General features: G+C 37.8%; 1 protein-coding gene across 1 annotated transcript in view; it reads right to left on the reverse strand.

Annotated features, from left to right (window-relative positions):
* ERP44 (endoplasmic reticulum protein 44) overlaps positions 1-16,345 on the reverse strand; it is a 94,570-nt gene that overhangs the window by 19,517 nt on the left and 58,708 nt on the right. Inside the window, exons 5-8 of the mRNA XM_047699048.1 lie at positions 9,864-10,048; positions 8,500-8,615; positions 6,045-6,102; positions 4,344-4,460 (exon numbers count right to left, since the gene is read on the reverse strand). Coding sequence (XP_047555004.1) covers positions 4,344-4,460; positions 6,045-6,102; positions 8,500-8,615; positions 9,864-10,048 — 476 coding nt within the window. The remainder of the gene's footprint in view (positions 1-4,343; positions 4,461-6,044; positions 6,103-8,499; positions 8,616-9,863; positions 10,049-16,345) is intronic.

Consider the following 16,345-nt stretch of genomic DNA (forward strand, 5'->3'; position numbering starts at 1 on the left):
GGGCTGGAACTGATCTGCCTTAAAGTAACCACTGGGCTATTCTATCAGCTCCTTTTAGATGACACCATGACATTTAAGAAATGAGTTGACCGAAGGAGGAACTATGCTGGTTCTTTATGAAGATGTTGACTTTAGGGTGGGGTAAACATGATTAGTATTTTCAGTCTTTGTAAATAACACTGAAAAATTGAGTGTACCAGGAACATATAAATCTGACTGGGAAACATGCTTTTTCTAAAGTTTATTGCAACAACCACTCCACTTACATGAGAACTACCCAACGCTGAAAAGTGTTTGATTCAGAGCAAAAGACAAAAGCCCCACAAGACAGCCAGCTTTTAACCAATACATAATGTATGGACTTATTAACAAGTATCTGCCACTATATATGTGTATGTGTCTGTACAAGGTACAAACACGAAAGGACCTCAAAAATTACTGACTGCCTTAAAATTTTGTATTATTGCTATTGGGGAAAAATCAAGATAAATGTGATGAGTAGACAGCAGATTTTCATCATTTATTCTCTCTGACAAATGTTAGGTTCTGACTCACAAGAAAAAGTCCAGAAAGGGCTTCATAATAAAATTATTAAAATAAAATTAGTTCCATCAACTAACCTCTTGCGTGTCTTTCTGTAATTTAGGAATCGCCAGTAGCAGAAAACACAAACATCCTTTATGCTAAAAAAAACTGAAACTGGAACCTATCTTCTATGGCATGAGTTTGCTTATAGTTTCCATCTCCGTGTTGAAGCCCGTTACACTCATATACAGAATAAATTATTAAGCTTCTTGTCATGTTTACCTTTTTCAATTGAGATATAATTCGCATACCATAAAATTTATCATTTTATTTTTTTAATATTTTATTTATTTATTTGTCAGAGAGAGAGAGAGAGCACGCGTGTGCACAAGCAGCAGGAGTGGCAGGCAGACAGAGAAGTCGGATTCCCACTGAGCAAGGAGCCCGATCGGGGACTTAATCCCAGGACCTTGGGATCATGACCTGAGCCAAAGGCAGAAGCTTAACTGACTGAGCCACCCAGGAGTCCCAAAATTCATCATTTAAAGTGTACAATTTGGTGGGTTTTATTATATTCACAAGGTTTTCAAACATCAATACTACCCAATTCCAGAATGTGTGCACCACTCCAAGAAGAAAACGCATATTCACTCCTGAGCGGTTGCTTTCCATCTCTCTTCCCCCGCAGCCCCAACACCACACTGATCTTTTAGCAAGCTTACAACTTCCTCCTCACTTTTTATTTCTTTAGCTTAGTTTTTTTTTTTTTTTCTTTCCCTAACACATTCATTGCTTCTACTCCCACGGTTCTGTCTTTGGACTCCTCTGCTCTAGCCTGGCAACTTCAACTAGTCCAACAATCTCCATCATCACTAACCAGTTCCTTCTCCATCTCCAAGCCCTGTTCCAGTCCACAGTCCAAGTCTGGATTCCCAACTTCCTGTCTGAGAGCACCACTTCAAAGTCCAACCAGTGCCTTCACCACTCGACAGTAATGCACAGGCCCCTCCTCTTACTTCCCTAGTTCCATGAGTACTTCTAGTTTTTTTGTCCTTTTGTTACAGGACCAAAATGCCTCCTCAAGAAAGTCATCCCTGATTCCTACCTCATTTCTGCTAAAGGTAAAAATGAATTCTCTCCTCTGAATTCCCAGAAAGTTTTCAGAGTGCCCCTCATGTGGCATGGGGCATGTCTTTAATGTTACATCACCTGCACATGCAAACTACTGGACCAAAAACCTCTTAAAAACAGAGAATCTCACTTTACTTCTCTTTCGCTCACAGATTACTATACACAATAGTGTGCAATCAACCTATGACTCAATAAATGAAGACAAATGTTGCTGAATAAATATTAATTGGGAAATAAGACTCAGCAGTCACCTTCTAGAAAATTTAAGAGCTAGGTTCAAAGTAAAAACAAATATAATGTATTGCTTTATTAAACTAAGTAAAGGTATGGTAGCACTAACAACTATTAGGAGAAGTAATGAACAGATGAGTAGTTTGAATACATCCATGTCAATTAGTTTGCTGTATCAATTTACACACATTAACACAGTAGCTGACAGTTCATGTGGCCTGGACTCCCAAGTTTACCTGTGTCCACACCAACATAGCCTTTATGAAATCGGTCTTAAAAGATAACCCCCCAGGGGAGGATTATCCAGATAACCAACTTTAGGGGATAACAAATCTTTCCTTGTAGTTTAAATGATTTTGGGTAGTGGTTTACAACATGTAATTAAAATCTAAAGAATTTAGGTTTAAGAGAGAGATTCTAAAATGTGTGAGCTACTATGGGGGTGGGCAGAGGAGCCCTATTTATTGTTGAAGATTTTTCCAGGTCTATACATGTTGACTCTGTGTTAGAAACTATTTTTGTAAGAACTGCCGAAGTAACAAACAGTATGGATGTTCTTTAAAAAATTAAAAATAGAATCACCATATGACCCAGTAATTCCACTACTCGGTATTTATCCAAAGAAAACAAAAACACTAATTTGAAAAGACATATGTACCCCTTTGTTTATTGCAGCATTACTTACAACAGCCAAACTATCTATGGAAACAACCCAAGTTCTATCCACAAGTAAATGGATAAAGAAGAGGTGGCATGGATATATATATATATATATATGGTGGTATATGTACTATATGTATGTATGTATATGTATGTATATGTATATGTATGTATACATATGTGTGCATACACTTATACATATGTACACACATTGCAATATTGCTCAGCCATAAGAAGAATGGCATCTTGCCATCTGAAACAACATGGATGGATCTAGAGGGTATACGGCTAAGTGAAATCAGTCAGGGAAAGACAAATACTATGATTTCATTCACGTGTAGAATTTAAGAAACAAATGAGCAAAGGGAAAAAGAGACACGAATCAAATAACAAACTCTTTTAACTATAGAGACCACACTGATGGTTAGCAGAAGGAAGGGGTGGGGGGTGGGTGAAACAGGCACTAGGGATTAAGCACTGCACTTGTGGTGAGCATGGGGTGATGTACGGAACTACTGAATCACTGTACTGCACACTTGAAACTAATATGAAACTATGTTAATTATACCGTAATTTTAAAAGTCAATTAATTAAAAAATAAAGAAGAGAATGTACATTTTGAAAAAAAGAGAGAGAGAAAGAACTACCAAAGCAGATGAGTAATTGTGACAAGTTACTAAATCTTTCTAGGCCTCTGAGGACTAAATAAGCTAAGGCAATAAACAAATACATTCAGCTAAACATACCCAAAGCCTAGAGAATGGAGAAAAGTAGCCAGACGTTCCCTCGACAAACCAGGAAAGACACAAGCAAGCAAGCTTTACTGCAACGTTCCCGCACAGACCCAGATGTCCTACAAGGCTGCTTCTGGGCCACATATGCAGAGCCTAAAATATTCAGCACCTGACTCTTGACAGAACTGCTGACCACTGACTAGGTGGTGGTTATACAGCTATGTGAAAATTTCAACTATATATTTAAAACCTAAACTATACACTTAAAATTCTTCCATGTGTAATGCACAGCTCTTATGTGCCTCATAGACAACACGGCTCTTTGTACGTGTTCCTCCAATATTAGACTTTTGTGTTTTGTTTTCATGGGAGTTGTAAGAGTTTGGATGGACTTGGGCACCTGGGTGGCTCAGTTGGTTAAGCAACTGCCTTCGGCTCAGGTCATGATCCTGGAGTCCCAGGATCAAGTCCCACATCAGGCCCTCTGCTCATCAGGGAGCTGGCTTCTCCCTCTGCCCCTCGCCCCTTTCATGCTCTCTCTCTCTCTCTCAAATAAATAAAATCTTAAAAAAAAAAAAAAAAGAGTTTGGATGGACTTTATTTCAGGAGCATGGGATCACTGAGGACAGTTATAAGGTAACATCTGATAACTGCTTTCATTACTACGATGAAAGAACACAATTTCATCTTTTAGGATAGACAGGAACCAGAAAAACCTTTTTATGGCAAAAGATTATTCACTGTATATAATTAATTCTAACTAAAATGTGCACAGCACTGCTTCTATAGGGCATCCCCTTAACCAAGGGGGAGTATCAGAATCACCTGAGAGGCATGGTCCAATTCATTTTCAAGGCTACTGCTAGAAATGCAACGGAGAGGGGTTCTGGGACTGCAAAGGCTAAGAACCAGTGGCCTCTATTACAGAAATGGCTATGACATAATTCTGTTCACTGTATGATTGTTACAAGTGGTAAATGTGTAGCAAATAGTAAGATGGCTGGAGGAAGCTTGCTCTTTCAGAAATCTGAATTAAAGACAACACACATCAGAAAGTCATACCTCTCCATTTTCAAATGTTATTTCTCGAACAAGAGGAACACATTTATCTTGAATCCAATTGTAAGTCCCATCGAAATTTGTCATAGATCCCAAGTATACCATATCTGGAGCAGAATGCTGTTACAAAAGCAGGGAAAAATAATTAAATCTAACCTGTGCTAGCAAAAACACATTCTCAAAGCCATCTATGAGCCCAGAAAATCTACAGGGTATACAAAAATCAAACGAAACCCCCCCCTTCCAAAAACAAAAACCATGGAACTTCCAAGAAAGAGAGCTGTAAAAATCTGTATTTATCAGAGGCCTAGTTATCCAACCCGTGACGTTTAAGCCTTCTGCTTTTCCTCAGATCTGAGTCAATTAATTGTTTATCAGTATCTTCACCAATGGCGGGCATTGTGAAAAATAATTATCCAAATTAATTAACTCAGCTATCCCTTAGAGTTAAAAATGTTAGAAGAAAATTTGGAAACTTCCAAGGAAAAGGCCTTGAGAAATATAAGATACTATATATATATATACAAATCTAAGGCACTGCTATCTCTAATATTACTTACCTACAGTAATCTCTCCACAATTCACTCAAAATCAGTATTTATGAAGTGCTTAAAATGACAACAAAAATAATAGCTGCCGTTAACCGAGTAAACTTACTGTATATGTGTAAGTAGACTTACAAGCGCTGCTGGTTGTAAGCACTTTCTATGTGTTCACTCTGTGAATCCCTGAAACATCCCCATAAGGCAAGGACTCGTGTAATCACAGCTATTTTTATGAATAAACAAACCAAAGGACAGAGAAGCTAAGAGACCTTCCCGGAGTTACCCACCTAGAAAGGTGGCAGATCGGACACTAAAATGGAGTCTGATTCCGAGCCCGTGCACATATGAGCCAATGGTACTGGATGCTGATAATCTGGAGATAGTCACACTATGTAACCTACTGTTAATGAAACGCACTTGCAGAAAATACAGGCGAACAGTTATCTGAATTCAGAATAGGAAATGAGCTTTCTAGCAAAAAATTCATTCATTCCTGTAGTCACAGGACTACATAAAAATCAAAACCTTTAGTGTATCAAGACACTGCAAACAACATTAAAATAAAACTATGAATCGAAAAAATACCAACAGTTTTCCATCTGAGCGTGTATGAAAAATTGCAATGACAGACCAGCAGGTCAACTGAGATGACAAACACCATGATTTTTGCCTCTTGGTTGTGGCTACCATCGTCTGGGCCTAAGGACCTGCTTCTAAGTTTAGATACACTTAACTTCTTAGCCAAGGCTTAAAAGCAACCTAGTTGCTCCTTGTTGTCTGGCAAGTATCAGGTTAATTTAAACCCCAGAGGACTTGGGAGCTTGGCTGGTCGGACCCAGGTAGAAGTGATGATCACAGACCACTGAAGCATTTTTTAGAATCTGGGTCTCATAATGAATGTAAAAGAGAGAGATGGATAAGGCCTGCAGATCAGGAGATCTCTAGTCCCAGCTTGGCCACTAAATCCCTATGTAACTTTGGGCCTAGGTGTCCCTATCTTTACTTCGAAAGGTTTGAATTAGTACGAGATGACGCCTTAAGGTTCCTTTCTATACTAAAATTCAATGATTCTGTGAATTAACAAGTATAAAACTATGATTATACTATACATGTATTTAATTATATTTAAAATTATACACACTAAGAAATAACAACTTACCCCTGGTGGTTTGTAGATTATGTTGTCTCCACTGTATCTTTCTGGCTTTGAAACAGCTCTAATAGAAGAAAGTAGTAGTAATAATACTTTTTAAGAATAATAATAGCAGTGTTATACTTGAATGAAACAGATTTGGCTGACTGTTTTGCAATGTATGTATAATAATGACTTGAAATATATACCCGTCATCATCTTTCCTCCTCGTAAGACTATGCAATACCAACAAATGCATGTACTTAAAGGAAAACTTTAATATGAGGCAGACTTTTTTTAAAGGAAAATTTTAGTTAGCTGTTTTTGTGACTCAATATTTTATAAGTTTGGATTGGCAGCTTTAGCACCAAAAAGCTATTTTTGACACCAGACTGCTTCCAGTAACTGGGGGTCAAGGTCATTAATGTGGTCATATAGATCAATCACAAAAACACATTACTTGCTTCTAAGTCAGACTCAATCAGAATTCTCTACTTTTCACTCTTTAAAACCAAAACTTACTAAAAAAAAAAAAAAAAAAAAAGTAGATGAACTGAAATCATCTCCATCATTAGAATATAATTCTCCAATAACCAATTTTTTTGTTTTATTTGTTCACCATTGTTTCCTATGCCCTAGTACAGTATCCAGCACATAATAGGTACCCAATAAATGTTTGGTGAGTGAATTCTACAACAAATACTTAGTTGAATGGCAACTTTTTTCTCTCTCTAAATTATACTTGGGTTACTTGAACACTGATTTATCTCTAGTTTCTGAATAGAGCAGTACCACACTCCTTTCATTCATTCATTCATTCATTCACTCACTCACTATTTACTAAGCACTTCCTTGTACCAGGTATGGTCTTGGCACTGGGTACACAGCAGTAAACAAAAGTGACAGTGCCTGTGTTCTCACGAAGCTTACATTTTGGTAATAAGAGAAGCAAATAGATATATTTATTTTGGATGATCAAATACCCACAAAAAAGGTGTTCTGAAGAAAACTAAGTGGCGAAAGAATGACAAGTTGGATGATGGCAGTGCTATTTTATAGAGAGTTACCAGGAAAGCTCTTCCTGAGGAGATGAGATCAAGGAGAAGCACTTTAGACACCAAGACAGTAAGGGCGAGGGCCCCACTGCAAAAGCGCCCTCTGTGTCTGAGGAAGCCAGCAAGGGGCCCGTGTGGCCGGAGAGCGGCCGCACACAAAGCGGGGTCTGTGGGGCCGGGAGAAGTTCTCTATTATTTACGCCCACACTGATGTCCCAAAATCACTGATAGTGTTCACAAGAACACACACACAAAATCTACAGAAGAATTACTACAAGGACAAAGGTCACAAAATGGAAAGGACAGGCTGTGCCAGAAACCTGGAATCTACTCAAGCTATGCACTAAAATGGAGTCTAACACTCACGGGCCAAAGCAAAGAGAGAAATCATACTGCAAAAAGTCAGAGGACAATGGCGATAACCCCCAGTGAAAAGCGGAAGAACTACAGAATGATACCATTTTGAGAGAGAAAGGAAAAAACAGGAGGGAAAGACAGAAAAGGAAGGAGCAAGCCAGGGGGATTCAAGGTAGCCTAAGTGTAGACACAGCAGAAAAAGGCCCGAGTAGCTGACTGTCCCAGCCTTCTGAGAAACCGAAGAGGATTAAAGACTGAAAAAAGGCCACTGGACCTGGCAATTAAGAAGCCGTTTGTGACTGTGCAGAGAGAAGTCTCACGAGAGTAACACAGGCAAAAGCTGGCTTTCCAAAGGGTAAGGATTTTTCACTGGTTGGGGTTTAAGAAATTCAAGGTAGCCAACCATAAACTAATCTTTGAAAAATTTAGAAATGAAAAGAGATACCAGATTATAGCTCAAGAGATAGAAGAGAAAGGTCAGGAAAGAGAGAATCATGTTTTTGGCAAAAGAAAATAGGTCATGAAAATGGTCACGGTGAAAACACAGGAGAGCGAGGACAACTGCTGGATGAATGTCACAGAGGATCCGGGAGGGATGGTTACAAACACAGAAGGAAAGAGACTAACCTTAAAGTACTGTTCCTATGGAACAGGGAAGACAGAAGAAAAGGTGGTAGAGTGCCAAAGATTAATCAAGACAACGAAGCCCATGCTTCTTCATGAGAAAGACTAGGAGTTGTTTCAGTTTGGAAACCCCAAGTTAGTACTTTGTGTGAACACATAATAGTGTTAGTAAATGAGCTGAATAAAAGCATGAGAGGCAGTTGTTAACTTATCCATTCTTTTCCACTCACCCATACTCTGAAATAGAATACAGTACAGAAAGAATAAACAGACTTTTAAACTCTTAAAAAGAAGTCAAAGATAGGTGTAAGGAAGACTAGTTGGTGACTGTAAGGGAATGGAGATCACATCTGGAGAGATCATCTTCAGAAAATAACCACACACAACCAGAATGTCACATGGCAGCCAAGTAGAGCCACTAACACACTCTCAGTTAAGACACTTACCCAAATGCAGAAAGGAAGGCACAATCATCGTGCAAAATATTTGCTACTCTTTCAAAAACTCTATAGTTTTCTGAATCCTTTTGCTCAAAATATCCAATGATATTTCTCTTGCTGCGCTGTAAAATAAAGTATGTAATTATTTTGCAAACATATATAGTGATGCTATAAACATGTTATTTCATTCACCCAGCTGTTGTTCCGTTATCTACAAATGGCGTAGCACTATAAATACATATTTGGATTTTAACACCTAGTCCAAAACTATTAAAGATTACATTAGGTTGAAAACAATCTTACCTCCCATCTAATATAATCATAAACATTTCCTTCTAGCATTTTATTTTAACTGATCGATGAAAATCTTTTACTAAATAAGGTGATGAATTCCAAAGTAAGGTGACTATTCTTCAAATAATACATCGATTCATAACGTGTGACTGTTGGTAGAGACTCCTCCATGGGTCTCTCACGCTCCTACACAGGTAGGTGCAGCTAAATGCAGGACCCTGACCACTCTTTACCCAGGCCGTCCCTCAGGGTTGTGCTCGCGGCAAGCAGCCCTGATGTATGAGGTGATCTCCCTCAGGCAGAGAATAGGCTTACTGCTGGGTCAGAAACCACAAATCTCCAAGGCCAGTTCTTCCACCACAGAAACCACGGCATGTGCAGGTATCCATCTGGATCCTCCATGTCACCTCCACAGGACTTGGGGGCGGGGAAGGGGAGACAAATGCAAACATGCTCCCGCTGTTTGCTGGGATGTAAGAAATGAAGTCCTTTATCTCTGACCCAGGAGCCTTGCGTCTTCTGATAGGACCCATGAAAGGCTAACTAACTTCTTAGCGTGGAAGCAGGGTAAAAGTCAAATCTCAAACCTGACAACGACAACCTAAAGCTCCAACTCCATACCATTTTTTTGTTTAAACACTACTTAGTATACAATGGGAAGGGTTTTTATTAAGGAGGACTATTTTAGAGGACCCTAAAAGTTATACAAAGAGCTAATAGAGGAGTCATTAGTGCAGATATCCTGAGTGTCTCCACTAAGGAAGATATGCAAACTCTGGTTGTGTTTGCCTGACATTAACTTCTATGTCTTCACAACTCAAGCTTTGCTTTGCCTTCAATTAATTTAAATTAGTGCAGCTCTACTGTATGCTACATATTTTATCCAAAGATTCAGTAAAACATGAGCATTTCCCTTGAGAATTAATTCAAGAAAAATTTAGCTCGCTAAGTCTGTAGATGTCAGATCCATTGCAATGAACTCCAAGAAAATGTCCCGATTCTTTGATTACATTAGACTTTGTTTACATTAATTAAACAGGCATGTTCATTTGATTCAGTAAAAGTTAACAACTTACATCAAGAGTGGTGATTTCTGCTAAGTCATGAAGTTCTTGAACAGGGTCGCTTTTTTGTTGCCTGATGTAATCTGCAAGAGCTTTCACTGAGCGCTGGCCCCTGTATTCTCTCTTCATCATCATCCCATTACGAAATAATTTGAGGGTTGGGTATTTGCTTATCCTATATCTCTGGGCTATATCAGCTAAAAGAATGAAAAACAAAGTTAACTTCATTCTTGTATTTGTGTCTAGGTGAGCCCATGAGTCCAACAGTCAAAAATACTACAATTATTTAGTGAGAATATTTTGGTTCATGTAATTCCTTCACAATGTCAGAGAAAAAAATTAATCATGGCAAGTTTATATCAATTAAAAGGCCAGGCTCTGGACATATGTTGCCTGGTTTAGATCCCAAATTTGTTATTTACTGGCTGTATGAAATTTTAAGTTCTATCAACTCTCTCTGCCTTAATGTCTCATCTGTCACATAAGGAAAATAATTTCTACCACACAGGGTTATATTAAGGACAAAATGAGATAATACAAATGCATGACCCAGTGAGCTTAGTGTTAGTAAGTATTATTATAGTCAGAAAATTAGAATGTGCAAAATTCCCATTTTGAAAAGTTATTCAACTCACTTTATACTTGTGAGAATCTCTTACATCATTTAATAAAGGAAAATTAAATTTAATTTAAAACTATGCTCAAAGTCTAAAAATATTAGATTCTTTGGCTAGTAGAAGAATAATTTATAATCCAAATACATAAATTTTGTGTAAGCTAATAGAATAAAATCCCAAAAGTCAGCAGTATACACTAAACAATTAAAAAAAAAAAGTCCCTTTGTATGACCTATCAGTATATTCTCAGGCATTGGGGATTTTAAAAAGAACACACACACACACCCATAAAATTAGTACGTATAGTCTAAAAATAAGAACCTAAATCAAAATGTATACTGATCTCATTTGTAGAAATCACAATTACTAAGATATAGATTCAATCAGGATGTGAAAGCCTTTAAATATTTCTGCTGCTTTTTCCAAGAGGTGGCAAATATGAGAAATCAATATTTTCTAGGCACTGGAAAAGCTCAAATGCCATACTACTCACATGGATGAAAATGATAAAAGATACAATGAATTTTTAAAATGGAGGGGATCAGAGAGTGGACTGAAGTAGCCTAAGGTGACACTTTTGTTTTTATTTTATTTTATTTTATTTTATTTAACACAGAGAGAGAGACAGCGAAAGAAGGAACACAAGCAGGGGAAATGGGAGAGGGAGAAGCAGGCTCCCCACTGAGCAGGGAGCCCGATGTGGGGCTCAGTCCCCGGGCCCTGGAATCATGACCTGAGCCAAAGGCAGCCACATAACCGAATGAGCCACCCAGAGGTCCCACATTTTTGTTTTCTTAACTGAGTTGTTAAATGAGGGCAGAATTCTAAAATGGGGGCACAAGAAATCATGACAATTCTCTTACGCCACCTCGCATTTCTAGTAGCTACAAAACAAAACCAACAGAACAGCAATAGGCTTTGCTGACCACCTTAATTTATTCCCCCACCTTAATTTTCTAAGAGATTCTATGGTAGAAACAAGTGTACTAGAGAATATACACATATGTGTGCTGACAGTTTCATGGGTGTATACGTAGGTCAAAATTATCAATTTGTACAGTTTAAATACATAGTTCACTGTACGTCAATTATACTCAGTATAACAGCTTTAAAAATCTAAGTGAATACGGACTATAGGAAACAATGACAGTTACACCTTGTGGGGTCTAACACAAACCAAACACATGATGACACCAAGAGCGTATAAGCTGGGGTAGGAGAGGTGACAAGCAGGTTAATGATCCTAAGTATTTTAAGGTCTTTGTATGGCTCTGGAAGAGGGAAAAGTACTTACAGTATTTGGTTAAGTCCCAGTGTATTCATGTTTTCTCTAGGATAAACAATCAGAGAGCTAAACCGATGTATTAGGGGTTACATACGAATATGGGTTCTCAGTAACTAACAGCACATTTCAGTAAACTCCATGGCAAATCTATAAAGGAGGAAATAGTGCTTGACTACTAAAATCCTTTGAACAGAAGACACACCTAAGCAAAAGGGATCCACTGGTTATATACGAGGCCAAAGAGAGTACTTTATTCAACAAATCACAGAAATCTGAAATAATATTAAGGTATCTTAATATACACATACTTAATATAGACACTAATGTATTTAGAAGCAGGTACTTCTTGAAGCAGAAGACTAGTGGATGTATCACTTTTTCAGACTGATGGGTTATAATGAGAAAACCATCTTTGAGGTGTTGTAAGAATGGTGGGTTCTATCACCTGAACAAGGAATTAATGAGGTTACATTGGTGCTGCAAACAGAGGGGTGTGTGTGCTTCCGTCAGCAAGCAGAAGTCTTTTAAGATAAACAGAAGCACCTGCTGTAAGGCAAAGCCCACGAAGGCTAAAAACACCAGCCCAGAGATACAACAAAAAGTAGGAACTTCAGCTTCCTGATGAAAAGCCCCTTCAGTCCCCAGGACACCACATAGTAAAACTTGGCATATTATAAAGTGAATGTCTGCAGTGATGTAAAAATGAAAACGGTTCTAATAAAAATACTGTTACATGAGGTTAAATAATTCTACTGGCCAGTGCCACAGTGCTGTGGTCTGGAATACGGAAAATGTCTTTTTAAAAGTTACTATTTCTTCCCAAATGCCATTAAGAGAGGACTGCTTAAGTACAGGAGGTACACCCATACAGGGAAGTACTAGGCTGTTATGTAAAGGGATAAAAAAGATGTCTTTATGCAGCTAAAGAGCCATCTCCAAGATACACTGTTAAGTCAAAAAAACCAGGTACAGAAAGATGGGTATAGGTATGTCATTTTGTGTAAGAAGAAACTTAGGAAAGAAATATAAACACACACACACATATACACACGTATAATGAGTGTATATATGTGTGGCTAGCAGCAAATGTGTGTGTGTGTGTGTATGTGTGTATATATATTTACATAATCTTTGTGCCCATTCTCCTCCTCCCTCCAAAATTACACCACCAATAAGAGAAAAAGCAAGAAAAGGTCAGAGGTGGAATTTAGATTTCCTTGCCTATACCCTGGTTTTATACTTCAACTCTGGAACTACGGAAAATTTTTTAATAGTAAAATAAAATTAGTTTTAAGGAAATTTTAATACTGGCATTGTTATTTTGAAATAAACACACATAAAGTACATGAATAATTATGCTAATGCCATTAAGAGTCAAGATTTTCAGCATCAGAGAAAAAAGGATACAAACAGAAAATTGAGAAAATTAAGTAAAAGCCCTGTAATGTTTATCTGAACTGGAACTACCAGCAAAAATCCATGATGAGAACTAGCCAATCCGACCAAATAGTTAAGGAAGAAATAATTACATTTCTGCACAAAGTTTTCCTAAAAATTGAAGAGAAGTGTTCACTTTCCAACTCATTCTATGAGGCCAGTATTAACCTGATTCCAAAACCAAAGACATTTTAAGAAAATTACCAATATCCCTGATGAACAAAACCAGAGGGCTTACACCAGTGGACTTCAACACTTACTGTAAAGCTACAGGACTTCAGACAGTGTGTTACTGGCATACAGACAAACAGATCAATGGAATAGAGTCCAGAAATTGATCTACATATACATACAGAAGTGATCTTTGATCAAGGTGCAAAAAGTAAAATCTAACTACATGTCCTTATAAAATACACATCATAAGGATGCTCAAAGCTTGAAAGAAAAAGGCTAGGGAAAAATATACTGTGCAAAAACTAACCAAAAGAAATCTTGTGGGGCGCCTGGGGGGCTCAGTGGGTTAAGCCTCAGGTCATGATCTCAGGGTCCTGGGATCGAGCCCCACATAGGGCTCTCTGCTCAGCAGAGAGCCTGCTTCCGCCATCTCTCTGCCTGCCTCTCTGCCTGCTTGTGATCCATCTCTCTCTGTCTGTCAAATAAATAAAACTTGAAAAAAAAAAAAAAGAGAGAAATCTTGTATAGCTATATGAATAGTAAATAAGTATACATTAAGGCAAAAAGCATTGCTAGAGACCAAGAGGGATCCTTCATAATAAAAAGTCCAATTTCCCAGGCAGATACAACAATTCTGAATTTATATATATCAAATAACAGTCTAGAAATATATAAAGTAAAAATTTACAGTACTTTAAAGACAAATTTATAATCATGGCGGGAAATTATTAACACACTTCTTTCAGTAACCAATACAACAAATGTAACCAATAAAGTTAGGAGAAACTGAACAACACATCTAAGAAACATGACTGAACTGACACATGCAGAACACAATATTCCAAAGCTGCAGAACCCACGTTCTTGGCAGGTGTGTATACATTATAAAAAACAAACACGATGAGTCACAAAAAAGTTCTCAACAACTTTCAAATGATTCAACTCTTTATGAGAATTAAAAACTATGTAGACATGGATCGGAGACAAAACCACAAGAGAAACTGGAAAATAATGTGAACCGAGTGATAATGAAAATATCTATAAGAACTTGCAGCATGCAGCCAAAGTGATACGCAGAGTGAATTTATGACATTAAAATAGATTATGTCTTGGGGCGCCTGGGTGGCTCAGTGGGTTAAGCCGCTGCCTTCGGCTCGGGTCATGATCCCAGGTCCTGGGTTCGAGCCCCACATCGGGCTTTCTGCTCAGCAGGGAGCCTGCTTCCTCCTCTCTCTCTGCCTGCCTCTCTGCTTACTTGTGATTTCTCTCTGTCAAATAATAAAATCTTTAAAAAAAATTAAAAAATAAAATAGATTATGTCAGAGGGGAAAGGCTGAAAAACAAAGAGCTAAGCATTCATCTTAAAACACTATAAAAAGAACAAACAGAAAACAAAGGATAAAGGAGTGAATGAGAAAGGTAAAAGCAAAAATTAATGAAGTGGAAAACAAATATACAATAAAGAAGATCCAAAAAGCTAAAATCTGGTTCTTTGCAAAGACTAATAAAATTGATAAACCACTAGAAAGACTGGTCAAGGAAAAAAATGAGAGAGAAAACAATTTAAGGAATGTGGAACGAATATTTAACTCAGATAAGAAGAGAGTATTATCAATAACATGATGCCAATAAGTTTGGAGATTTTAAACTGGTTTTTTTTTTTTTTTTAAGATTTATTTATTTGAGAGAGAAGAGAGAGAATGAGAAGGGACGGGCAGAGGGTGAGGAAGAAAGACTCTCAAGCAGACACCTTGCTGAATGCAGAGCCCAACAATCCTGAGATCACCACCTGGGCCAACAGCAAGAGTTGGACACAACCAAACTGCACCACTCAGGCACCCCTAGGTAAAGTTGTTTTTGTTTTGTTTTGGTTTTTTATTAATTTTATTTTTTTAAAACATATAATATATTTTTATCCCCAGGGGTACAGGTCTGTGAATCGCCAGGTTTACACATTTCACAGCACTCACCATAGCACATACTCTCCCCAATGTCCATAACCCCACCCCCGCCTTCCAAACCCCCTCCCCCCATCAACCCTCAGTTTGTTTTGTGAGATTAAGGTAAAGTTTTTAAATTCCCATTATTTCTCCAAAGAAGACAACCATCTGACGAACAAACACATGAAAAAATGCTCAACATCCCTCATCACCAGGGAAATGCATATCAAAACCATAACGAGGTATCACTCACACCTGCCAGAATGGTTAAATTCCAGTGGGGGTTACTCCCACAAAGTGTTGGCAAAGATTTGGAGAAAGGGGAACCCTCCTGCACTGTTGGTGGGAAAGCAAACTGGTGCAGCCACTATGGAAGACAATATGAAGGTTCCTCAAAAATTTAAAAATAGAACACCCTATAATCCCATAATCACACTACTGGGTATTTACCCAAAGAATACAGAAACACAAATTCAAAAGGATATATGCACCCCTATATTTATTGCAGCATTATTTACAACTGCCAAATTATGGAGGCCGACCAAGTGTCCATTGATAGACGAATGGATAGAGAAGTGGTGTATATATACAATGGAAGATTATCCAGCCATTGAAAAAGAATGAAATCTTGCCATTTGCAACAACATGGATAGAGCTAGAATATAATGCTAAGCAAAATAAATCAGGGAGAGAAAGACAAATACCATATGATTTCACTCATACGTGGAATTCAAGAAACAAAACAAACAAGTAAAGGAAAAAAGAGAGAGAGAGACAAAACCAAGAAACAGACTCTAAACTATAGAGAACAAACTGATGGTTACCAGAGGGGAGGAGAACGGGTGGACGGGTGAAATAGGGGATAAGAATTAAGAGTACACCTACCATCCTGAACCCTGAGTAATGTAGAGTTGCTGAATCACTATACTGTATGCCTGAAATGATTATGACACTATATATGAACAATACTGGAATTAAAATTAAAAAATTAATTTCAAAAAAAATTCTTATTAAGACAACTTACCAAACTGACACCAGAAT

This window comes from Lutra lutra, chromosome 13 (genome assembly GCF_902655055.1).
Source record: "Lutra lutra chromosome 13, mLutLut1.2, whole genome shotgun sequence".
Lineage (NCBI taxonomy): Eukaryota > Metazoa > Chordata > Mammalia > Carnivora > Mustelidae > Lutra > Lutra lutra.